The sequence below is a fragment of the Vitis vinifera genome, chromosome 16, assembly GCF_030704535.1.
Source record: "Vitis vinifera cultivar Pinot Noir 40024 chromosome 16, ASM3070453v1".
In the NCBI taxonomy this organism is placed as follows: domain Eukaryota; kingdom Viridiplantae; phylum Streptophyta; class Magnoliopsida; order Vitales; family Vitaceae; genus Vitis; species Vitis vinifera.
Genome location: NC_081820.1, coordinates 7,117,036 through 7,142,458, shown reverse-complemented (window position 1 = coordinate 7,142,458; position 25,423 = coordinate 7,117,036). Strand labels below are relative to the sequence as shown.

The 25,423-nt window shown below is 32.9% G+C and overlaps 3 protein-coding genes across 4 annotated transcripts; all 3 read right to left on the bottom strand.

Moving 5' to 3' along the window:
- Positions 1–7,588: 7,588 nt before the first annotated feature.
- On the bottom strand, positions 7,589–8,850 carry LOC104882090 (transcription factor MYB41). Its single transcript, XM_010664021.1, has 3 exons — positions 8,758–8,850; positions 8,355–8,668; positions 7,589–8,267 (listed from the first exon to the last, which is right to left on the bottom strand). The coding sequence occupies exons 1-3, from the start codon at positions 8,848–8,850 to the stop codon at positions 7,589–7,591; spliced, it is 1,086 nt and encodes a 361-aa protein (XP_010662323.1).
- A 6,800-nt stretch (positions 8,851–15,650) lies between these two features.
- On the bottom strand, positions 15,651–16,425 carry LOC104882089 (transcription factor MYB76-like). Its single transcript, XM_010664020.1, has 2 exons — positions 16,154–16,425; positions 15,651–16,080 (listed from the first exon to the last, which is right to left on the bottom strand). Exons 1-2 carry the CDS (start codon positions 16,423–16,425, stop codon positions 15,651–15,653), a joined length of 702 nt encoding a protein of 233 aa, XP_010662322.1.
- Positions 16,426–18,606: 2,181 nt separating this feature from the next.
- LOC100247592 (WD-40 repeat-containing protein MSI1) lies at positions 18,607–24,776 on the bottom strand. 2 transcript variants are annotated; one of them, XR_002032151.2, is made up of 8 exons: positions 24,619–24,776; positions 23,395–23,835; positions 21,897–22,223; positions 21,318–21,470; positions 20,632–20,756; positions 20,369–20,464; positions 18,998–19,316; positions 18,607–18,903 (listed from the first exon to the last, which is right to left on the bottom strand). XR_002032151.2 is itself a non-coding variant. In XM_002265106.5 (7 exons), the coding sequence occupies exons 2-7, from the start codon at positions 23,737–23,739 to the stop codon at positions 19,088–19,090; spliced, it is 1,275 nt and encodes a 424-aa protein (XP_002265142.1). In that variant the 5' UTR covers positions 23,740–23,835; positions 24,619–24,776; the 3' UTR covers positions 18,607–19,087. The 2 variants fall into 2 exon arrangements, 1 of the variants encoding a protein (XP_002265142.1); XM_002265106.5 differs by having other exon boundaries at positions 18,607–19,316.
- Positions 24,777–25,423: the final 647 nt, after the last annotated feature.

The window sequence follows — 25,423 nt, the reverse complement described above, 5'->3', positions numbered from 1 at the left end:
AATCTATGGTGGTGAAACTCTCTAAGGCCCACAAATAAAAATATGTGGTGGTGATAATCTCAAAGACCCAAAGATGAAAATTTGCAATGGTGAATCAATTGAAATGTCATAGATGTCTGATCTATGGTGGTGAGAATCACTTAAATGCCCATGGATGTTCAATCCATGGTGGTAAGATAAATGAAGTGTCTATGGATGTCTGATCCATTGTGGTGAAACTAATCAAGGGCCATAGATGAAAAGCTATGGTGGTGAAAACTGATTAAGGTCACAGATGAAAATCTATGGTGGTGAAATAATTGTAACAAATGCCCATAAATGAAAATCTATGGTAGTAAAGATTGAAATGCCCATAGATGTCTAATCATGGTGGTGAAAACTAATCAAGACCCATAAATGAAAATTTATGGTGGTGAATCTAAAATGCCCGTAGATAAAAATCCATTATGGTGAATCTGAAATGCTCATAGATGTCTGATCTATGGTGGTGAAAACCGAACTGCCCATAGATGTTTGATCTATGGTGGTGAAAACTGATTAAGGACCATAGATGAAAATCTATGGTGATGAAAACTGAAATGCCCATAAATGTCTTATCTATGGTGGTGAAAACTAATCAAGGCCCATAGATGAAAATCTATGGTGGTGAATCTGAATTGCCCATTGATGAAAATCTATGGTGGTGAAAATTGATCAAGGTCCACAGATGAAAATCTATGGTAGTGAAAACTAATCAAGGCCCATAGATGAAATTCTATGGTGGTGAATTTGACATGCCCATAAATATCTAATCTATGATGGTGAAAACTAAAATGCCCATAGATGTAAATCTATGGTGGTGAAACTGAAATGCCCATAGATGTCAATCTATGGTGGTGAAACTCTCGAAAGCCCATAGATAAAAATCTATGGTGGTGATAATTTCAAAGGCCCAAAGATAAAAATCTGTGGTAGTGAATCAACTGAAATGCCTATAGATGTCTGATCTATGGTGGTGATACTCAAAGGCTCATAGATAACCAATCTATAGTAGTGAGTCAACTAAAATGCCCATAGATGTCCAATCTATGGTGGTAAAATGATTGAAGTGCCCATGGATGTTTGATCCTTGGTGGTGAGATAACTGAATCAAATGCCTATAGATAAAAATCTATGGTAGTGAGATAACTGGAGTGCCCATGGATGTCTAATCCATAATGGTGAGATAATTGAAAATGGGGTGCCCTAAACAAACTGATGGCAAAGAGATGCCTTAAACAAACTAACTTTAAGGGGATTCTCTAAATAAATTGATGAAATGGGGATGCCCTAAACAAACTGATGAAAAGGGATGCCCTAAACAAGCTGAAGGAAGAGAGATGCCTTAAAGAAACTGACTGTAGGGGAATACCCTAAACAAGCTAAACAAAAGAGGATACCCTAAACAAACTAACGAGAGAGGGATGCCCTAAACAAGTTGAAGGAAGGGGGATGCTCTAAACAAATTGACTGTAGAGGGATGATCTAAACAAGCTGAAGGAATAGGGATGCCCTAAACAAACTGATGGTAGAGGAATGCCCTAAACAAACTGAAGGAATGGGGATGACTTAAACAAACTGACGATAGAAGGATGCCCTACACAAATTGAAGAAGTAGGAATGAAATGCGATCTGCAATCAAAAACACATAAAGCAAAACAAGAACCAAGAAATGTGGTTTACAACCGAAGACACCCAAAAAAACCCAGAAAAAAAAAGTGACAGAGATAATAAACTCAATAAGAAAAAATGTATGCCCCAGTATGGTGACTCACAAGTATCTATAAATGGATCAAGCGACTATAACGTTAACAAAAGATCTAATAAATCCAGAGAAGGGATATGCCTTAATATGAGATAGTGATCAATATGATACACATAATGTCACTACAGAAGACACTCTAGGATATGCTCAACAATAATGCAATGAAAATATATGGCCTTAATGAATAAATGCTTAAATAAGACCATGCATCACATAAACTATGCTAACAAAGCAAAACTAAAATAATATACCAAACAAATGCTAACCAAGATTCCAAGTCTTAAAATGCAAGCAAAATAAGACACAACACATCAACCATTAACGTGAAAACATCACCACTAATACATCAACAATCTAACATGTCCTACCTTCATGGAAGATGTTGAACCTAATATCCAAAGGCATATGAAAAGTAGATTACAAAACTCACAACTAGTTTTCATCCTTCTTTGATCAAAAGAATGGGATAAAGTCATGTGTGATGATGAAATATGTAGGCTCAAAGTGATATAACGACAAGACTCTGACAAACAAGATGAATGTAGGTGTAATGGTGTTAAAAATGGGGCTTTTGAGTATGCAATATAAGCAAACATCCAAATCAAACCAGGTATGATGAGGAGTTAAAACCTAAGGTGTCATCATCTCTATAATCCATCAAAGATAACAATCATAAACAGAAAGCCAAGTCTCAATGTCAAAAATCAACAAGGTGGCTATGCACCGGTATGAATACATCCTCTCAAAATAGGCAAGCCTCTAATAAAACAAATACCTCCAAAATTAGTCATCGATGAGTAGGGTATGCCCCAATATAAGCATCTCCAAATCAAACACCAACGGGAGGAATACAATTCATCATACATCATCAAGTCAAATTATATTTCTACACTCTGAAATCTCCTCATACTATAACATTATGGGAATATCTGATCTCCTCTAAAGAATAAGAATGCCCCAATGTGGATAATCAAGAAAAGTGGTATGCCTCAATGAAAATGCGTTCTAAAATGATCCTGTCTCAATGTAAACAGGTATCTCTATGATCAATTGCCAATGAAAAGACTATGATCTAGCGTAAGGCAATCCATGAGAGGACTAAAATCCACTATAAGCTCTCATAAGGGTTTATGTCCTGATCCAATCATCTCAAAAATCCATCAATACCAATGAAAGGGATATACTCCGAAAAAAAAAAAATTTATCATTGTCTGAGAGAGGTATGTCCCTGTGTAAGAACATCAAATGAACTCTCCCATTCATGCCTTACACTTCAATATAAAAGGAATCTGATCACCTCCAAGGAACAACTATGCCTCAAAAACCACCATCGACTAAAAGGAATATGCCCATATATTATTGTCAAGAACCAATCAACACCAATGAGGGGGGTATGTCCCGACATAGTCATATCAAATGAAATCACTCAATCGTCCCACACTCCAATATGAAGGGGATGTCTGATCTCCTTTTAGGAATGAACATGTCTCGGTGTAAATTGTCATAAGAATCCATAACTAGCTGAAAAGGGTATGCCCCAATGCAATACATCGAATAGAGTGGCTACATATCCAACAAACTCTCTGAGATGGCTATGCCCCAGTGTGGGGTCATACCATAACTCTCAAACCATCATAATCAAAATGCTCTCTAACCAATCCCAAGTATCGCCCATGTGAGAGCTATCAAAAAACAATGTGTGATATCATGGCCTTAGGGTTGTCTTAAGACCCGGGACGTAACGTAGGCTAGGGTAATATGGTGAAGAAATGAAAGGAAACTAGGCTCAATAATCCCAATGATACAACCCCATACCCTTGTGTATAAAATGCAATATGTATAGAGAATCTCATGAGCCATAGATCTAAAGACATTCAATATGAATATATCGATGAGAAAGAAAGAATTTGAGATGAATATATCAATGATGAAAGAGAAGAGAGGAAGAATATCAAAATATTGACGGGATGTATAAGAATGATGTAAAGAAAATATTATTGAACACGGAATGTAAATTTATATGAACAAAGAACAATGTAGGTAAAGTGAATAAGACACCATGAGAAAAATAGATGAATGAACAGAAAATGAATGAGCACTGATCTACTCAAATCAAGTCATTGAGAATAGTCAAATCACCAATGTATGTAATGATGGAGAAGATAATGATCCGAAGTCTCTAGGAAAAGGTCATCTATCTCTCACACATATAATACATAACAAGATAAGCATGAGGAGATGAGGACCTTTGAAAGCTTAAATACGAACTCTCATAAGCAATTGACTAAAAAAGACAGCTCTCAATTGACAATATACAAACTCAATGGAAAATGACATTGTATACATATATAAATACATGCGCTTTTTTTTTTTCTTTTACTTGAGCATACTCTAAATATCAACAAATGAGCTTCACTAAGAATACATAATGAAATGGATACACACTCAAACAATGATGTAGATGAACTCTCTCTTACAAGATGATCGCCTCAACTAAGGAACTCTAAAACAATGTCCATGAGATGGGAGTGGAAAAGGATATGACCGTCCTTCATGCACTGAAATGTGAAATATTATCACTCAAGGCATGGAAAGAAACATCATAACAAGGACAAGATGAAACAAAATATATAAACAATGAAGTATGATGAAGAATGATGCTTGAACAATAACAAAATAATGCAGAATGTGAGCCAATAAGTCTATGGATTATGAAACTCTTAAATAAAGCATATATACACCAAAGTGTAAAAGGTGAGTAAGGCTATAAGAAAAAAAAAAAAACTATGATGCTCATGTAAAGCTCAAAAGGCTAGCAATGGTTCAGATGTCAATAAAGGTAATAGGGTGTAAGCTAACCGAAATGAGGGTCACCCATCTTGCAACCATGGTCTTAAACACCATGCTCTCAAATCCTCAAATGATTGATACCAAATATCAATGTCCATTTGATATAACCACCTCAATCCTCAGGAATCGTGTGTCAAACCCTACTTCAAATGCTTCGTAATAATCTCAAATATGATCCTCTCAAAGCAAAGTAAACGACGATCTTATCAAGCACAACTGCTCATCACAAGCCAACTCTCATCATGTCGAATCAATATCTATACTCATGGAAAAATAAGTGATAGTCCCATCAGGCAATCGACCAATCCTCACACCATAAGCCACCTAAAGATCATAAGTCATCCCTCACCATGCAAGATCAACCTAGGGCTCATACTCCTCACACTCTACTTGGTCGGATCGAAGAAGAGATGTGCAAAGCTAGAACAACTGGGGATAGAAAGGCCAAGTAATAACGAGGTGAGGGATGATGCTTCAAAAGGCTCAAAATAGATAGGCACGCAAGAGTAAAGGGTGCAAAGTGGGTAGGTACTGCTCTGATCATCAAATAGGTGAGTCACAATCCTGAACTCCCTGGGTCAAGCCTTTAGTGCAAGTCAAAAAGCTCAATATCATCTATGATGGGTTATGTCTCATGATCACAACGTGTAAGTGAAGTGATGCCTCAAGTAAAATAAATAAATAACACAACACACGATGTGTGGTCTTGTGATGACAATCAACATTTGGATGTATGACAAAAACTCTAAAGTCATAAAGGTGTCCACTGTGAGATGGCTACAAATGTGACTAAAGAATTTCTATCAGTGATCCGGAAAATGAATGAGGTGTGAAAAATAAAGTGATCAGGTGATAAAGGCAAATATCCCTGATTCACTTTCAACTCAAGCTTCGTGAGGGAAAATGATAAGGTGATAAAGGCGAATCTCTCAAAAAATGTGCGAATATGAAAACGTGGCAAGGCATATACAACATATATACAAAATAATCATCATGTCAACACTTATGTGCCCTAAAACAAGCAAATATACAATACAGGCACAATGAGAGGGTATCCACTGATCAATTAATCAAACACCACATTTCCCTCACTCAAGTCCAAGTTTGACCCTTTAAAACATCCCCAGTGGAATCGCCATTTTGTGGACCGGTGTTTTTCACATGCGTCCCCACTCAATGGCAAGACTTGTTTTTTATTTAGTGAAAATTTGATCTTTAGAAAAAGACTTGGAGTCGCTATTTATTTTAGTTTTAAAAAAAAAATCAAAAACAAAATAAGAAAGAAAGTCTTATGTGACTCTTTATTTGGAAAAGACACGTCTACAAAAACCGAGTCTAAATTCGAGGGTTAGGTTACCTATCAGGAAGGTATGGTGATAAACCGTAACACTCCTCTAATCCCTTGTACCTACGGTCTATACTAAATGAATAAAAGGAATTGTGACAATTAATTAATTAATCATGGATACCGAGATTAAAGGCACAAATCAATATACACAAAGATCATGATAAAATCTAATTACAAGAATGCACAAAATAAATGACAAGTGAGTTACGCAAAATGATTTATTGAATTAACTAAAAAAGATATTTCAAAAAATTAGTTTTCAAGAAATTTCAAAGGATTTTATTTAAAAAAAAAACAATTTTGAATGAATGATTTCAATTTTATTATTTATAAACAAAAAGTTTTAATTTATTTGCAATAAGTGTTTTGATTTAAATTTATTTGTATTCACTTTTCAAAAAAAGTTATTTACACTCATTTTATCAAAAGAATTTATTACAAAAATCTCCATTTGACAATAAAAATGATTTTTATTTGCTTTTACTAGAAAAAGAATGAATTTTTATAACTTTATTGAAAAAAAAATATTTCAATTTGACTTCTATTTACTAAAGAACTAATATCTTTCCAAAATTTATTTACAAAAATATTTTCAATTCAATTTTATGAAGAAAAAAAAAAAGATTTCTACAACTTGAATTTGCAAAAATGACTCTCATCCTATTCTTACTAAAAGGTTACTTCCATCTATTAGAATCTCCTGTCAACCATTTCTTAAAGTTCAGGAGTTCATATTTGTTGATGACAAATAAGTTTCTAATAAATTTATACATCATTCCAATAAGTTGCTCTTAGGCATAAAATGACTTGTAACATATAGTTTTCTATATCATTTTACAACCATATTTATTGGTGTGACAAAGATATAGTCGATTGGTGGATATTAATTCAGTCATAAAAGTTCAAAAGTATAGCATGCATGAAGGCCTTGACGTTAGACCTCTTTTATTGGAACAAACATGCCAGAAGGCAGGAGGGCCCGCCCATCATTGCAATAGAAAAGGAAACAATGACACTTAAAGACACTTCCATGTTCCAATTAGATTTCAATTTTCAATCATAAAAGGTTCATAAAAACGTCGATTTCGATCCCACCATCTCTTTCACTCTTTTCCTTCTGTTTGTATCCGACATCCTACAGCTCTTTTCCCTCTGTACGTGACCATTGTATCCGACATATCCTACAACTCTTTTCCTATCGTTGTATCCGACATATCCTATAATTCTTCCTATCAGACTTCCTACAGCTCTTTTCGTATCCAACTTCCTACCTTCGGGGTAATATGCTTTCTCATTAGCAAAAGAAGTGGGTGTGGTGTGATAATTAGTCAAGGTCCCCCAATTAATTGTGCTGGGAATTGTCACGATCTTACAGCAAATTAATCTAACTCCAAGGTTGAATTATGTGATTGCGGGATAGTACTTCAAAGAGTTGAATCACTTACTTGGGGCAGTTGTTATAAGTTCATCAAACCATTCAAACGGTAGAGTTGTATTACAATTGGAGATGATCAGATCCTCTGATATACACGTCAAATACATGAGGGGCTCATTATACACGCATTAGAGACCTAGAAATGAACCATTATTATTGTGTAGAAAGGGGACTAAAGTACCCTTTCTATCGACTGATTAAATATACTATCGACTGAAATGTCTTCTGGACGGGACCAGTCACTAAATATACTAGCGAGTGGAATGTCTTCTGAACCTAAATCGTCATTATTCTCATTATCCTTAAGGTCTGTGATCGAGGCTTCAAAGGTGGTTGAAGTACTGGAATAACGGTTGGCGATTTCTTGGTCAGCTGGGGTGCCCTCAACAATCTCCTCTACTTGATCGGCCTTGGAGGGCTCCAGTGAGGCTGAAACCGGCGCAGGAATGGAACTTGTATTTGGAATACTCGCAGGCCTAGAACCTATCCCATCTGGGTTCCTGGTACAAACTTGTGGGTCCTCCATAGTCTGCTGGTAATTGAAACTGGGTGTTTGAGGAGGAAGAGGAGAAGGAGAAGTGAGAAGCTCCTCATCTGTTGGATGGAGGCCATGTCCATGCCGAGGATTCCATGCAAAGCTGGCATCTGAATGCAACTTGCTGACTTCATCCCTGGGATCATTCAAAGCACAAGTCAACAAATCAGCAGTGTCAAGAAGCTGGGGCCATGGTGTCTGAGTGACAAGGCTCGGAGTCTCCTTTTTCGAAAGCTTCTTCTTCAGATGGTTATTCCAGAAATTCTTGATCCCAGTATCCGTTCTCCCTGGCAGGCACTTTGCAATAGTTGCCCACCTGAAAAACCAACACAAGTTCGATTAAGTACCCTAAACCCTAATAGCTAGAAAAAAAAATGAACAAAATGAGGATGACTCTCATTACTTATTGCCATGCTGCTTTTGGAGTTCGATAATGGTGGCTTCTTCCTCTTCAGAGAAGGGCTTTTCGTTGATACCAGGCTTCAGTTTGCTGTTCCACCTTAGCCTACAACTCTTCGGACTCCTGCTTAGCCCTGCACGCGTTGGGACATTTTTCCAGGAGCTAGTCTCACCATGTCTCTCCATATATTCAGCGAGTCTCTTGTTTTCATCCGGTGACCATCGAACTCTCTCCTGGCCATTCTGCTCCTGTGCTCTTCCCCTCATCGAAATGTCCCTGCAAATTAGACTGGAAGAAAACCACATAAATTTTCCACGCTGAACATTACAAACAAATCAACAAAGAATCATTGAAATTTGAGACCTTGAAGATATAAGAGGGCACATGACGTTGCTATAACACAAACCTGTTCTTTATAATGGGGGGATTTCTGATCTTCCTCTACAGTCCATGGCCCTTTCTTCAACCCATTTTTGTCACAGCATGGTGCTCTTCCCATCTTCCATAGAAAAATGGAGATTAGGAAAATATGAAGATGTGAAGAAGGAAGTATGTAAAGAGTCTTTTGAGAATAATATATATAGAAAGTAGAGAAAGATGGATGAGTAAGGACAGAGGAAAGTCAAAGGGATTCGGTGCCGGCCTTGGTTCATCAGTCTGTAGACGTGTCCTCCTTTCAGGAGAAAAAGCACATCCTTTCTCTTTCACTTTCTCTCTCTCTCATGGTAAAGTTTGTATCGGGAAAAATAATAATTTTTTTGGAAAGAAAAATTCGGCTTCTTATTTGGGGCTTTTTTTCACTTATACGGCTATTTTAAAAAATAATTCTTAAAAAATTGTACTTTGAAAAATAATTCCAAATTTATGGCACTTTTTGCCACTTTGAAATATGGTTCTTGAAAAGACATATTCTATATCATTTTTATATAAATAATACACATTCAAAAAAATTTGAATTTATATTAAAAGAGTTCCACAATTTTTATATCAATAACACATGTTAAAAAAATTTGAATTCACATTAAAAGTGTATTTTCAAGAGATACTTTTTATAATTTTATAAAATTAAATTTATATTAAAAGTGTCTTTTAAATAGACATTTTCATAGTTTTCATATCAGTTGCATAATAAAAAAAATTAAATTTATACTAAAGATGTCTTCTTAAGACACATTTTCTACGATTCTATAAAATTAAATTTATATTAAAAAGTTTTCCTTCAAAAGACACTTTTAGTATAAATTTAATTTTTTTTATAAGTCACTAATATAAAAATTATGAAAAGTGTTTCTTCAAAAGACACATTTAGCATAAACTCAATTTTGTGGAATTGTATAGACTCCTTCAATGTAAATTAAATTTTTTTTCACGGTGTGATTGATATAAAAATTATTAAAGATGTCTTTTCTAGAAACACCTTTAGTATTAATTTGATTTTATAGTATTATGGAAATGATATTTCTTTAGTATAAATTCAATTTTTTTTAACATGTATGATTAATAAAAAAATTATGGAAAAATGTCTTTTGAAGAGATATCTTTAATATAAATTCAATTTTATGAAATTATGAAAGGTGTCTATTGAATAGATACCTTCGGTGTAAATTCAATTTTTCTTTAACATTTATGGTCAATATGAATAATAAAAAAGACGTCTCTTTAATAAACACTTTTAAAGTGGCAAAAAGTACCATAGATTTAGAATTATTTTTCAAAGTACTATATTTTAAGAATTATTTTTCAAAGTATCATTTCTAAGAATTATTTTTTAAAATAGCCGTTTAAGTATAAAAAAAAAAAAAAGTAAAAAAAAAGCCCATGTGGGGCTTTTTTTTAACTTATACGGCTAGTTTGAACTTTGAAAAACCTCTTATTTGGAGATGATATGTCAAACCCAGAACCGTATTGATTCCGACAATTAATAAGTATGACATTATTTTAGTAAATAATTTTGTTTGAGTTGGTATTTAGCTTTCACCAACGTTGCACCCATGTATGACGCTTCCGTGGACTCCTACACTTCGTGCATTTGACTGCATTGCCCAGGCCATGAGGCTTTCACGCTGGCAATACCCAAAAACCCCCGGGAGATAAAACTGATATAGACGATGGTTGCCCCACACTCGATGTAGGACCATGGGAGATAAACTGATGTATTCGATGGTTGCCCCACACTCGATGTAGAACCCTGGGAGATAAACTGATGGAGACGATGGTTGCCTACACTCAAAATTCGTTACCATAAGGTTTGAGTGTAAGTGCCGACAAGGTTTTATTTTTAGGGTGAAAAAAAAAAAAAAAGGAATTAAGTTTATGGTAGAAAAATAAGATAAGAAAATAGAAAAAGAATAAATGATGAAAAAATTAAAGATAGAAAGAAAAAAGAAAAAATTGAGAAAAAATTGAAAAACAATCTCACTAAAATCTTCTAAAAATTTCACTTACAAGATATTTCTAAGGCTTTATAAAATCAAGAAAATAATTTTAAAGTCTTTTAAAAATTTCATTAAGAAAAAAATCAATAGAGTCTCATATTCCAATAATAGCAATGAAAAAAATATTAAAATTGTAATTATCAATTACGATTTTGTGACATGGATGAGAAGTAATAGTTTAAAAATTGTTTTAGGAGAGAATTCATTCTATGGATTTTTGTTTCAATTAAATTTTTTTTGCCCAAAACACGTCAATCCCACTCTTAAATAATCTAACCCATGATATAACTAAAGCCTAGTATTTATTTAAAAACAAAAACAAAATAAAATCCAATATGCAAACAGGCCTAAATTATCCCCTTTGCAGTTAAAAATGGTAACTTTTGTTGTATGAAGTGATTCTATTTTTTTTTAAAAAAATTATGATATATATATATATATATGCATTGGGTTGAGAGTAGGGCTTAGGACATTGCTCTTTTTCTATTTTCCTTTGAATATAACATGGTCATTTATGATGTGGTATTAATTTGTTCAATTAACATTACTAGAACTAAAAAATATTTTCTAAAATCACTTTGGGCCTATTTGACGGTGTTTTTTAGAGTTTATTTTCAAAATAGAGAACAAAAAACAATTTTTAGAAATTTTTTAAAAAACAAGGGTGTTCAATAAGATACTTTAAAAAATAGTTTTTTAAAACTAAAAACAAAAAACTTGTTTAGATAAAAGAATTTGTATTGTTTTTAAAAACAATGTCTTATTTTTATTTTATAAAAATTTTATAAACTTAATTTATAATAATATGAAATCAAATTTAAGTGTTATTAAAAAATAAAAATAAAATATACTATTGTGTATGATTTAAAGATAAATATATATTTTTAATTATGAAACAATTTTTTTATTCTAGTGAAACAAAAATTACTATAAGATAAAAATAATTTTAATATTCATTTTTAATACAAATCAAATAAGTATTTTAATTAATTTTTTTAAATTTCTTATTTGACTATGATTTCTTATGCTTGTTTTTTAAAATTGAAGTCTTATTGAAAAAAAAAATTGTAATTACAAATAAATTAAAAAAAATAGGTTTTAGTAAAATATAAATAGTAATATTATAATAAAATCATAAATTATATAGAAAATATAATATTTTGTTATATGTTGGAAACATAAGGATAATAACATCTTTGTATTTTTTTTTTTTTATTAAAAATGAATAATACTAATTGTCAATAATATTTTACTTAAAATGGATAATGAATATATTTTAATTTTTTAAATATATAAATGAGTTAATTTTTTTTTACTACATATGCACACATTTAGTACTCAATTTTAAACATAATATTCTAGAATATTTTGATTTAATCTATAATTAATTGGATTAGCTTTTTATTGCAAATCATTCATAAAAATTAAAGGATTTGTTAAAAAATTTTAAATATTAATTATGTTTAATTAATTTATAATATATTTACTTAGTGATTTTTTTTTTAAATAAGGGATGTTCTCCATCTTTTTTCTTCTCAATTTCATTCCTTGGGCATTAAAACAAACTGAATTTATCACCCTTAGCAATGGGGTATCTCCTGGTGCACAATCCTTCATGTCAAGTCTACTAAACACTTTATCAATATTTGCCTTTTGTGTTAAGCCAAGAATACCATGAGAACGATCTCGAAAAATTTGTATGCCCAACACAAATAATGCATTACCAAGATCTTTTATTTTAAAATTATTTGAAAGAAATCTAGAAAATTAAGGATGACTATAAATAAATTTTGAGTTAAAAGAGGTAGAAAATTCTAGATGATTATAAATAAAGTTTGACTTAAAAGAATTTATTTGAAGCAGTGATAGGTAGAAAATGTTGGATGACTATAAATAAATTTTGAGTTAAAAAGAGGTAGAAAATTCTAGATGATCATAAATGAATTTTGACTTAAAAAGAATTTATTTGAAGTAATGCTAGGTAGAAAATGTTAAATGACTATAAATAAATTTCGCCTTAAAAAAAATTATTTGAAGTAATAATAGATGGAAAATTTGGGATAACTATAAATAAATTTTGAGTTAAAAGAATTTATTTCAAGTAATGATAGGTAGAAAATTCTGGATGACTATAAATAAATTTTAACTTAAGATAATTTATTTGAAGTAACGATGACACTATAAATAAATTTTAAGTTAAAAGCATTTATTTGAAACAATGATGGATAGAAAATTTTGGATGACTATAAAAACAAATTTGTGAGTTTCAACTTTTATCTAATATAATAAATTCAAAAGAAAAAAAAAACTTTTTAAAATATTAAATTATTAATATTTTATGAATTTGACTAAGAAAAAAAAAAAAATATATATATATATATATAACTATAAAAAAATAAATGCAAGTATCATGTGAATAAGAGACTAATATATTATGAAATCAACATTACTCAAACATCGTTCACGTGCACCACACATGTTGTTCACGTGCACCACACATGTTGTACTACTAGTATAAAAAATTTTAATGAAATTCCAATATTTTATAAATTAAAATTAATTTTATAATATAAACTATTAATAATTTTAATTATTTAAATAAATTAATATTAATAAAAAAAGTTGTCATCACAAATTTATAATAAAATTTTAGAAATTAAATCTCAAATAAAATATTTTATATAAATCAAGTTGATTTTTTATTTAAAATGTAATAAAACATGTTTTAATAAAAATATTTTAAAATTTTAAAATAAATTGATATAAATATATCAAAGGAATTTAAGTTAATTTTTTTATTAAAAAAAATTAATAAATATTATATTTAATCATACTTATATCAATTTCACTTATAAAATAACTTTAATATATATATTTTTACTTATTTTATCATTTTTTGAAAATTTTCTAAATATTTTCATAAATTTTAAATCATTTTTGTTCTATCAATATTTTTTCAAAATTTTCAATATACTTATAAAATTCAAATAACGATATATCTGTATTTACTGTTGCATGTGAGTACCAGGAAATATTGCTTCAACAAATTAAAGCTTTGAATCATGTTTTTTTTTTTTTTTTTTTTTGGTCTTATTAGTATTAGTTTATACTGTACATATACCTGCATGTCAAATGGTTGGGTGGACTTTCAAGAGTTGCTTGAAATGATTCTTGACCCTTGAGTCTTTTCTGTCCACAGAAATTTCTCCTATCCAAACCAGTCTCTTAAATTCAAAACACGAACCCCACTGATATGTCAACACGTTTGATTTACTTGAATGAGTAGTAACAACTAATGGAGTGAATTGGCATCCAAGTTGCATCGAAAACATGTTATAACTCTATTTGAGAGTAAAGAATAATAGTTCTTTTTTCGATTCCTTCAAGAACTTCCTTTATATTTTAAAGATTTTTCAGACGGTTCCATTCTTTATTACAATTAAAACACTTGTTGTTTCCTTTTAACTCTAATTTAAGTCTAGATTTTCAAACAAAAAAAAAACACATCATTTTCTTTTTTTCTTTTCATTTTCAATCTAACCATCAAACTTTTCATTAAGTTTTCTTTCAACACTTTAAGTTCAAGGTTACCTTAACATCCTCTGTAGAGAGATTATTTCTAACATACATCATGATATTCATAAGAATGCTTATAAAAATTCGACAAAGAACAAATTAGTATTATGACTTGATTTTCTCATTAATTTTAGTATCAATATTTCTCAAATTTATAATATTTTTTATTAAAATCATCAAAATTATCTTTAATAGAGATACTTTCGATCACTTGGAGAGTGAACAACCACTTATTTAAATATAAATGATTTTTAAGAGAATTTGTCACATACGAAGATGCTTATTTCAACCATAACAACCATAACTTGACAATTGTAAACCTCTAATTTGCTTTACTTATTACAATGTAGGTCCACCTTTAAACCATAAGAAACATGGTCCATCAATTTTGCCATTTTTATCACCTTCTATCTTGACTTGGCCCAATACAATGTAGACCTTCTTACTCTTGCTTCATACACTTATTTTTATTTTTATTTATTTTATTTTATCTTATTTCACTTTATTATTTTTTTTTTCTCTACTTTCACCCTCATTTCTTCTATTTTGAACTTTCAATTTCTACATTAAAGAATGATGTGTGGAAAAAAAGAAAAAAAGGAAAAGTTGGTATCTTTGATCTTTAGAGTAATAGGGCTAGGTGTTTGCTCTAGGGCTTGAATATTGGATTTAATCGGTTGTTTTTGGACTCGGCGTGGACCCAAAAGAATAAAGAACGGAAAGAAAAGAATGAGAGGGGAGGTGAGGACCGACTTTAAAAAAAATGTGGGTGTGCTTGTAGGCTCGGACCAGATTTCCATAATTGACTTAGTTTTGGAAACCATTTTTTTATTCACGCCCACATGCATCCCAGATGCCATCCACTCAGCTTAAACCCCTTGGTCAATAGCTTCCTCATCAACCAAGAAAAAAGAAACAAATAATAACATAAGATCGTCGGAATGGTGCCTGGCTATGCCTGACTATTATTTCTCAGAATATGAAATAATAAGAGAAGGAAATTCACAAACACGATCTTTACGTGTAACACAGAAAACATTGTGCAAGAATGAACCATTAATATTTTGCAACAGCTCAACACCTAAGCCCGTGACAACAAGGCATCGCCTTCTATAGATACAATCCGTCTTCCATGACCGAGAGATGAACCTTGGAACCGAGACCCCCAACTAAGGATGGAATTCCAGAACCTAAACAACTCACTTGTTTATATATATATAACCATTATTTGATATAGAAATGAATCTATCTATCCCCACAACATAATGCAAAAAGCACTCCCGAAACACTACACAATGGAGGTATGCTGCACGAGTGCAGTGTCTCCGCCAAAAGAGTTACTAGTCTCACCAGTCTGATCCTCAGAGAGAAATTCTTCTAGCCAGGCTTCCAAAGGGGAGAACTCTTCAGCTGGTGGTGTGATCACGTTTTCCACTGAAACCATCAGTGCTGGAGTCGAGCCTTCATTTGGAACATTCCCATACAAAGAGTAAACACCAGGATCGGCTGCATGGTTGTTGTAAAGTACTGTTGGATTCTCCATAGCCTGATAATTGAAACCGCGTGTTTGACCGGGCCCCGCAGGGTCTGTTGAAATTAGACAGACTCCATGGAGTGGTGTCTGAGTGGAAGAGGGAAGATTCTTTAAATGCGTGTTATAGTAGTTCTTGATTTCATTGTCAGTTCGGGGATGAAGATATCTCGCCATCATTGCCCATCTGAGAGAACAAGACAATCTGTATGAATTTTCATAATCGAAAAAGACGAACAAAATCAGGAGATTCTCATTACTTGTTGCCAATCTGAGAATGGAGCTTGATAATGAGGTTCTCTTCTTCTTCAGAAAACTTCCCCCTCTTGATACCAGGCTTCAGATATTTCGTCCACCTCAACCAGCAACTCTTCCTACACCTGTTCAGCCCTGCAACGTTTGGGACCTCTGTCCACCGTACACTTTTATGGTCACGTCCCTCCATATAGCTCAAGAGTTTGCGATCTTCTCTTGGAGTCCATTGGCGCTTCTCGAGCCCACTCTGCTCATGTGCCTGCAGTGATCCAGCCATCGTCGATTACCTGCAAAAGATAGAAGAAAACCCTATGAATTTTCCATGAAATGCTGTAATCGTTTGTTCGCAAATGCTCAAGAGTGGTACACAACAGTGACGGAGCAGTCTCTTTTATATTTCAACAAATATTGGGTTTTAGCCAATGGTAGACTTCTAGGTGGATGGCTAGGCTTATCTTTTTCCAACTTGAATGTAACCTAGAGCGGTAGAATTAATGAGGCCACAGTTGGCTCTGCTTGAATATAACTTAGGACAGGTTAGAATCATGCTTTCATTTTTTCTCATAGGATTGACCATTTTCTCAAGTGATAGTGTCTTCATGGGCGTGGTCATGGCATCTAGCAACCACCATGCAGGGTCAAACATATTTGTGATTGGACACATATGTCCCATTGCTGGGTCACATTGCATATGTTCGGCTGAGTTTTTTCACCTTAGAATTAATGAGGCCACGGTTGGCTCTATCTGCTTTCATTTTTTCTCATAGGGTTGGCCATTTTCTCAAGTGATAGTGTCCTCATGGATTCGGCGGAGACTTTTTCAATTGCTTAATTACTTCGGTGGCCGAGATTTGTTTTGCAACTCCAAGAGGCTGGCATGGAGAGCCCCAGGCCCACTTCCCTGACGTTCATATTTGTTGAAAGGTCAAAAGGTGGTTTATAAGGGTTTAACTATGCTACTTCTGCGCCGCACGTATAATCTCATTTTTTATTACTTTATATAACATGTGTGGAAAAAAAGGGTTTTCGATTATCTTTTTGAAATATCCAAAATGGCAATTGATTATTTCACTGATGAATTCAACCCCAAATCATAGTTGGAACTACAAATAGTTCAGAACCAGCACAAATAGCTTAATCTTCTTCTTTTTCACCAAGAAGAAAAGAAAATGGATGAAATTTAAGAAAAACATATTTGATTATAATATGTTTAATTTAAAAATATGTATTCATATTAAAATTATAATCCATTTAATTTAATTATATTAAATGATATAAAATAAATTGTGATATACGTACAATTTTTTAATATTTAATTAATTTATTAATGATATTAAAAACACTATAAAGAAAATTATCATAATATTTTTTTACATTAAAAAAAATTATAGTTAATTATAAAATAATTATAATTAATTTGTTCTCTAAAATATTCTTTTAATATTTTCTTTATATGATGAGAATATATATATGTTTAGTATAATATATTTAATAATGGACAAACTTACCTGATAAGGTGAGTTGAAGGTCAAACCTTTTGTTTGGGGTTTGAGTCCTCTTAACAACAAAAATTATAAAGCATTTTTGAGAAGGCACTGTAACTAGTGGTATTGTAGTAGAGGCACTATAACGCATTTGACCTGCTTTGACTATCTGATATATCGAGAAATATCAACAATTTTTCCCTAAATTCCATCAGAGCGATATTTCTTCACCTAATATCGTTTCCATAACCTTCGATACACGATATATCACCGATATATCTCATTATTTTCATCTATGGATAAGAGAGTTGAGAAAAATTTTATTCATTGCATTTTTCTTTGTTGAGTGAACATTGAAATTTAGTTTTAAGGCAATAAAACAACCACGCATTGGAGTTATTGTGAACTAATGAGTTTAGCTTATTCTTTAAAGTAGAAATTAAAAAAATAAATCATTTATAGAAAAAAAAAAAAAAAAAGGCAAATCTCACTAGAATTTTAATTCCTATCTTTTGTATAGTAGCGTGACTCACTTTCATATTCATCCTATTTCTATTCCCATGTATCAAAAGCACATCAATCCACATTGGAATAAAACATTGAAGACCACTTAACTCTAACTAATATTGAGACCTCCGACATGGAAATATCACACTGTTTAATGTTTGCACCAAAGAATAAATTTATAACCATATTAAAGGGGAAATCCAACTTCTTTTAACAATTAGATATGTCGATGATTCTATTTCTAATATTTTTAGTACTTTGAAAGATAAAATTTTAAGTGTTATAAAAATTAGAAACACTTTCTAAAATCATTATTGGATGTGATTTCAACATCAATCAATACTTGGCCAAATAACACCAAAACCCACAAAATTTGATTGCAATTATTCCATAAGCACCATAACATGATATATACATATAGTACAATTAACTTTCTGATTTGCATTATATAACAAAAGGTTAGCAAGGACAGCAATGTTTAATTTCATAGCATGCATGGTATTACTAAATACAAAAACCACATATTGAACAATCTTGCACAGATACACTCTTAGCTTACTTGAATGTACCTTCCATCTTAGAATGGGAGTAAATTTTCTAGTGTAAACCAAGGACCAACCAAAGTCTTAAGTACATAAACTTGCCAGTGTAATATTTGGAAGCAACTCATAAAGTTTGGGCAGGCCAGAACCTAGCCCACACTTTATTCAGGCTTCCATGTCCCAACGTGCAACTGCAACCCCCTTGAATTCACAAGCTTAGTTCTGCAAATAAAATACTATGCATACAGGTTATAACAACATTTGCAATTCAGTTGAAGATAGCCAATTAAACACATCATTCGCAAACTAAAATTACCCTAAAGAAGAAGAGAAAAGAACTATATGCCCCCTCTAATTATCTTTTCCCACGTTTAGTTGGGCTCTCATAAAATTGATGCATTAAGACCTAAGAAGCTTTTGTGGATTCCTCTCCTGGTAAATCGTCTTCATCATGGTAGATGTTCTCTGCCATTTGCCAGATCTGGAGTATGTTATCTTCAGCTACACTAGCAATAACCCAATCCTCACATGGGTTCCATGAAAAATCTGAAATTTTACTCGTATGACCACCATGAATGAAGAGCAACTCTGGTGGGCCGTCTTCAGCATCCTCTGGAGTCTGCTCCTCATCAATCCTATGGAAAAATCCCAAATTCAGTTATCTAGGCAAATGTCATTGACCATTGTTATTATTCGCATGCTAGTTGGGTAATTTAATCAGGATCAAACCCACTGGTTCAAGAACAGGATAATTATTGAACATGCAAAGTCCCAGTATTTGAGTCTTCATGTTTATACCATCCATGTTCAAAAAATTACCTTTCAAAATGGGCCAGTGCGCATAATAACAGAAATGAGAATATCAAAGGGTTGTGTCATTAAATCTAGAAGTAGCAACACACGAGTATAAACTGGTCTTATCCAATTTACACTAGTTTTTCTCACTTGTTTGATTTTCAGATCATTTTAGATTTTAATGAATGGTCTCATTTCCATATTATTAAGAATGATTTATTGATTAAGTCATGAATTGGGCTTTACATGATCAATTTGTGACTTTAGAAGCTGCAACATAGTTATCAATTCCATGGGATATGCAAACAACACCTTAAAATGAATTTCCGAACTATGCATCCCCAATCTAGAACACAACAATAAATTTGTATATACAGAGACATGATGCACATAAGAGCAGAACATTCAGAGAAAACATTAGAGTTCTTTAAATGAAAATATGAATAAAATCCCACTCCTGTCACTTCTCAGGTCCACAAACAAAAAATAAAAAAGAATAAAGAAAACAGGAAAGAAATTGAGCCGAGCATTGTGAATTCCATAAACGATGTGTGTGCTTGTGTATGTGAACCATCCCCACCCCAACCTTTGCCACTTGCACCAAGCCCACTAATCTGACCATATATCATATCCACAATGTAAGTTATGCCATTTGACATCAAGCTTATGTTTTTATATATAGAACAGATCATGCAATTTAGCAGCATCTTCTCCATAGCCATTGATAATTTTTTTTTTTTTTTTTTTTACCCTTAAAAATTTAGGATTCATTTAATACTCAGCTTACAGGACAAGTGGCTGATCTGTCTCAAAAAAATCTAGATTAAATTGAATATAGATGATTCACTCAAAAATCAAAACAAAAAATGAAATGGCTGGTTCAAGGAAAAACCTGCTAAGATCCCAGACCATGAGTCTCCGACCAAGACAACAAGAAGCCAAGATAGTCTCATTCTTTGGATTCCATCCAACTTGGAACACCTCTTCCCTATTGTGCATCAGAACAAAAATTTAGTACAAGAGACATGATATGCATGCAGACATTAGATATACCCTCAGCAAAATGGGGAAAAAGAAGAAAGAATATAATGTCGATGAGAGTACAAAAGATATAACCTAGATGGCCAAAGATAAGGCACACAAGACAATTCTTACTTGTGACAATCGAAAGTATGGAGAGCAGTGTTGATCTTGCGTAGATCAAACAACTTAACAGTCTTATCAGTAGAGCCCGTTGCCACAACCCATTCATTAAAGGGATTGAAAGCTAAGCAGTTTACCTAACACGAAACCATGAAAAAAAAATTAAAAAAATCATCAAATCACACAAAAACTACAAAACTCAGTTTCTCACACACTTCAAAACTAAATTATTTAACATAAAGTATCAAAGTGTTAGCACTTAAAAGTAAAAACCACTAGAGCTTTCCAATAGACCCTTGTAACTTATCAAAAATGATGATACTTATATTTTCTCAGTCACACATTACATCGAAGTTATAGTGTCAATATCTACTTTTAAAAATAATAATAAAACCAGCTTCCTAGAAGAAAAAGGAAAGACCACAAGCACGAATTCAAAAATATAATGAACAAACAAATGTGATAACAGATAAAACTGATTCTATAGATTCAAATTAGTCAATTTAATTGATGCTAGACATAAACTTCTCCCATTTATTATTGATGCTAGAAAACACAAATGATGCTCAACATGAGCAGACATGTAAAGATAGTCATCCACTAAATATAAGTAAATCTATGTGGGTATACATATGCAGGTATATAAAGGTATACCTGCCTGGATCTGTTAAGGAAGCCTTCAAATTTTAGATACCCACCTCACTTTGATGAGCAATTACAGATTGGATAGGCTTGCTGACTGATGGTGTCCGAAGATCCCATATAAGCAGGTACTGATCATCCCCAACTGAACCAAATAAGTATTCATGCCTCAGATGCCATGCTACATCTTCTACAACACCTTCATGAACCTATTTTAGCAAAATTCCCAAACCATAGTCAAAATCTACAAATCAACAAAAAATGATAGCTATAAAATAGTTATCCACTGTTTGATATTAATTTGGAGTAAAAGAAGCTTGGTTTTCCATGCATTAGAAGTTTTTAGGCACCAAAATGCTGAAATTGAGTCCTTGTGTTTTTTTGTAGGCAGCTGAAATTGAGACTTTGATCTAACCCATGTTTACTGTCACCACACTTATAGTTTGTAAAAACATATAACACCCCAAAGTTGGTTTCCTATGTACCAAAAATTAGGTTGACAATGGCATCAGGTTTGCACCAGTAGCTTTGACTTGTAAAATATTCATTGGATTTATTTATATCATCTACAACAATGTCCCACCTATACCATTTATAGAATAAATATTAAGTCCAACTTCGATAGAGAAGCCTACCTTGAAAATCTGCTGAGCCTCAAGAGCTTTGTTCTTAGGAGTTGCATTGATGTCCCACAAACATATTTGAGCATCATCAGAACCACTCAGTAAATGACCCTGCTTGAACTGACTCCATGATAAACCATATCCTTCGGTACTGTGGCCCCTCAATCTCAAATCAGGACTGCATGCACCATCTAGAGGAGGCTTAGATGGGTGTTTGCTATAATCAAAAACATAAACTTCTGCACTAACTGTCTTGGTAGCAATAATAAACGAGTTTTGAGGCATATAGCGTGCCCTATTAACCTCTCCATCATGATTTATTTGCTGGATAATTTGTACCTGCAACAACATAATTGAATATTAAAAATATTAGAGACTTCATAACATTTAAAGAACATAAAAGATCATTCACACTAGATTACGTGAGAGAGTAAGAGGCAAATTTACAAACAAATGTTTCTAAAATAGAAGGACCATAACCAAAAGTACAATAAAAATCCAACAGAAATAGACATAAAAAAACTTGTGAACTAAACAACATCCCAATTGCAATAATGTAATTAAATTCATGCAAACCCAGGGCAGCTATGCAAGTTTCCTTAACATATAATCCATAAATCCTTCAATAAAATATATAGCTATTTAGTTAGCATTTATACAGAGATCAATATGTTATGCAAGCTTTTCCTCTGTGTGTGTGTGTGTGTGTGTATGTGTGTGTGTGTGTGTGTGTGTGTGTGTGTGTGTGTGTGTGTGTGTTTGTGTGTGTGTGTGTGAGAGAGAGAGAGAGAGCACTTTGACTCTCTTTCTAAGGCATTCCTAAGACATGCACCTCACCAAATATGCACAGCCTTTAACACCTAAAAAGGGTTTTATTTTATTTTATTTTTTAAACCATAAACTTTTTGACTTAAGCTCAAAACAGTTAAGCACACAAGTAAAAACATAAACCACCTTATGATTGTTGTGTATCAAATGAAATAGAAGATAGAGAGAACTCAAGATTCATCCCTCTGGACTGCTAAAGGAGCAAACTTCAAACATTTTCCTATGTATCAACAAGAAGTTTCCTTAAAGAGATAGAATAGCTGCATAGGTGTCTATATCTTCTCTCTCCCCAGTAGTTCAAACCCATGCCAAGCTCACAAGTGACGCACCTATCCCAATGCATAAAGTGCAGACTCAAGCTTTGAAACTCCTGGAGAGAGGCAATTAACGCCAATAGGGGAACACAAGGCCAGTGGTTATTGGATTTCACTAAATGTTAATTGCTAATGTGTCCATGGTTAGAAACAGGCTTTTCATGTTTTCTAGTTCACCCCTTAGAAAATCAGAAAATCACATAAAATTACTAGAAAGTCAGAAATCATAATCCTTCATGCCAATAGGACTTACCTTCACCTCACAGAGAATCAAAATCCTGGCCATGCAGCTATACATTTTAAAACACCAACTGTTTCTCAACACACAAATTTCCCGAGAAGAGAAGACACGGAATTTAGTTACTGACCTTGCCATTGGCGCAACCAAAACCACCAACATCAAAGCGGTCATCATCATACTGACGAGCATCGTTCTCAGCATCTTCCAAAGGGAGTTGAACTTGTGCAAGCATCAAGTAATTGGGCTCATTCTCAGAAGTGTGTGTCCCTAAAATCATCTTCTGTACAGAGTAGTCCTTGCCAGGAGGCTCCTCTCTATCAGGAAGCCATTCCACAGTAAGCGACGGCCACTCCAATGCATGTGTGATAACCAAATCATATAAAAATGGAGTATTCTTCTTCCAAATTTTGTATTCTTCATTGATTAACCTCTCTTCTATCTCCCCTCTCATCTCTTCCTCATCCTTCCCCATCGATACACTCCTATTTCTGTACTTTTGTAACTATAAGTTCCAATCTCCACCTACCTTGCACAGGTTGATACTGGCTCAGATATTCAAATTTCTTACCTGACATTGACAGAAACAAGCCACATTTACATTCTTTTTCTGTTAAGAGGTAAAAATGGATGCAAGGCATTGTGTCAATGCTTAATGTGCCAAGCTTGTGCTCAAATACCAGCTTGATTGAAAATATATATCTCTTGGACCCAAATTTTGGCATATCTCAGTTTGCAATGAAGTATGACAACTAAAATAAGCAAGCATACGAGGGATGGATTTCAAGCCACAAATGATACTGTGAATAAAAATACTAAGCAAAAGGCATTTCATCTCCGTTTTTCAGGAACCAAATTTTCACTTATTTTCTTTTTGTAAATTTTCTCAAAAACCAAACAACGGGAAAAAGAGAACTGTCCACCAGAGCATGCCCAGAAAACCCCTAAGATCTACCATCCACAACTTGACACAAACAATAACATTCCCAGCATGAACACGAAATCGCATACAAAGAAAAACAGAAGGTGAAAGATGAACAGAAAAATAAATAAATAAATAGCTCAGAATCGAAATGTTGACAAGTTAAATTAGGGTTTCCAAGTGGAAAGGAAATCGCTCTTTCTCAGCATCCTCTCCACGTCCCCATGAAACAAAACAACAGAAATCACAAAATTTAGGAAGAAAAAAAGATAGGTTCCCATCTTTCCCCGGAAATAAAGCAGAGAATCCCCAGACTCACAGCATCTAGAATAGCACAAAACATGGAAAATTCAAAAACCAAACACAAAAACCCTTCCTTTCACCTTCCCGGACCAATTTCCAAAACCCTAAAATTGAATGAGATTTACAGACCTGATGAGAGAAATCGGCGCCAAAGAGCGAGAGCTTGAGTAGAAAGGAGGGAGCAGCAAGGGCTTTTTGATGGAGGGAGAAGGAGTATGGGTGTGTGGTTGGACGCAGTGGTTGATTATCCTCGCCCAGAACTATTTCATTCCACTCCGGGTTATACTAACTTATCCGAAAAATAAAATTAATTATACGGCGATAATATTTGTTGATGAATAAAGGATCAAATCGTGTTAATACTGAACGATGATCAACATTACAATAAATTTTCATAGTAAGTAGTAGGCTCAAAAGGCGTGATCACTTTCTTTATTTTTTTAATATTTATAACAAATTTTATTATTGAATTTTTTAAAGTCCTTTGTCAAAATGCAACCGACTTATTTTTATTTATTATGTATATTTTATCGCAAATGAGAGGATTATTACTTATAGCATGCTCAATCCGAATCAGTATATATTTTTTTGTTTTATGTCCTGTAACTTTTTCTCACCTAGGTATGGACAGAATAACATAGCAAGTACGAGTATTAGTAGCATAACAAAAATATGTTCCCCATCATTAATATGTTCGTTTGCAGTAATTGTGGTCTCTTAGGAAGATTCTTAAAAATTAATTTAAGGAAAAACAATTATACATAAAAATTATTATTATTATGCAATAAATGATAAAAGGGACTGAAATGAAAATAATTAATTTTATTTATTAGCGAAGGAAATAAAAAATAATAAAAATCTTTTATTGTTTTAATCCTCGTAAATATAAATTGACATGAATTACACAAACTCTTATTATATCAATCCAATGTTT